Source organism: Otolemur garnettii, unplaced genomic scaffold (assembly GCF_000181295.1).
Source record: "Otolemur garnettii isolate 467f Iridium unplaced genomic scaffold, OtoGar3 scaffold00159, whole genome shotgun sequence".
NCBI lineage: Eukaryota > Metazoa > Chordata > Mammalia > Primates > Galagidae > Otolemur > Otolemur garnettii.
In genome coordinates, this window is record NW_003852554.1 from 1119026 (window position 1) to 1120262 (window position 1237).

Here is a 1237-nt window from a genome sequence, read left to right on the forward strand (position 1 = left end):
TTTTAAGAACTTAAAATATCAAATCTAAACTCAAAGACATTTCCTCTGATTTGTCTTCCAAGTTTATCAACAGTCCTTTGCCCAGGCCCTCAGCTTTTAATTAATTCTAAAGTAGGAGCTGAAGGAATAATGATGGAGGAGGCAGAGAAATCACCCCCCCCACCCTCTCCCACACACACCCAGAAACTGAAAACAAGGCATTAGAAATAAAGCTACTGTTAGAAAGAAAGGGAGAGGGAAGGAGGGGAAAGAAGGAAAGAAAGGAAGAAAGGAAGAAAGAAACATCAAGTTACTAAAACTTACCAGTGTCATGGAAATCTTAAATAGAATATGAATTTAATCTTCCCTTATTTTCTTCTAAATATGATCTACATATTTACCTTTTCCTTAAGACCAAAAAAGTACATTATATACATATATAATTTACCAATGTAAGTAGATTAGAGATAAAGATCTTTGAAGAAGTCATTTTAAGAATTGCTAAAGAAGCACATGAGGACCATAAATTAACATCAAGTAACTGTTTTTACTCAAAAATCAAGCTCAGTGATACTCACTACACTATATGGATTCAATATATAAACTAATGCCGTACCTTTAATTGTTCTATCAAGATTTGCAGGTAAGCATCAGCCTCTGTAAGCTTCTTGTCAAAGTCCTGAACACTAGGAACAAATCCTGAATCCAAACCCTAGAGAAAAAGAAAGTTTGCAATAAATTTAGCAGAACCCAAACAATGTTTAATATTTCATAGTATGCAAAATACTTCATCCTTCATTCATGAAAATATTTTAATTTTTTAAACAGAAATAGTACCTTTACACAAATCGGTTTATTTACATTATCTAAATTCAAAAAGAATAGTAGTACATCGATGTCCCTCAACTTCAAGCACCCCATTCCTATCACACATGCTGCCGTTCAAACTAGGATTTATTTTTCTCTTTAAAATTACTTTTGGGGGGGCGGCGCCTGTGGCTCAAAAGGGTAGGGTGCCAGCTCCGTAAGCCGGAGATGGCAGTTCAAACCCAGCAATGGCCAAAAAAAATTACTTTTGGGCAGCACCTGTGGCTCAGTGAGTAGGGCACCACACTGAGTGTGGAGGGTTTGAACCCGACCCTGGCCAAACTTCAAAAAAAAAAAATAGCCAGGCGTTGTGGCAGGCACCTGAAGTCCCAGCTACTCGGGAGGCTGAGGCAAGAGAATAGCCTAAGCCCAAGAGGTTGCTGTGAGCGGT

The 1237-nt window shown here is 37.8% G+C and overlaps 1 protein-coding gene across 1 annotated transcript in view; it reads right to left on the bottom strand.

Moving 5' to 3' along the window:
• Nucleotides 1–547: 547 nt before the first annotated feature.
• Nucleotides 548–1237, bottom strand: part of LOC111728459 (oxysterol-binding protein-related protein 9-like) — a 147823-nt gene continuing 147133 nt past the window's right edge. The window contains exon 5 of the mRNA XM_023519157.1: nt 548–691. Coding sequence (XP_023374925.1) covers nt 584–691 — 108 coding nt within the window. The 3' untranslated portion in view covers nt 548–583. The remainder of the gene's footprint in view (nt 692–1237) is intronic.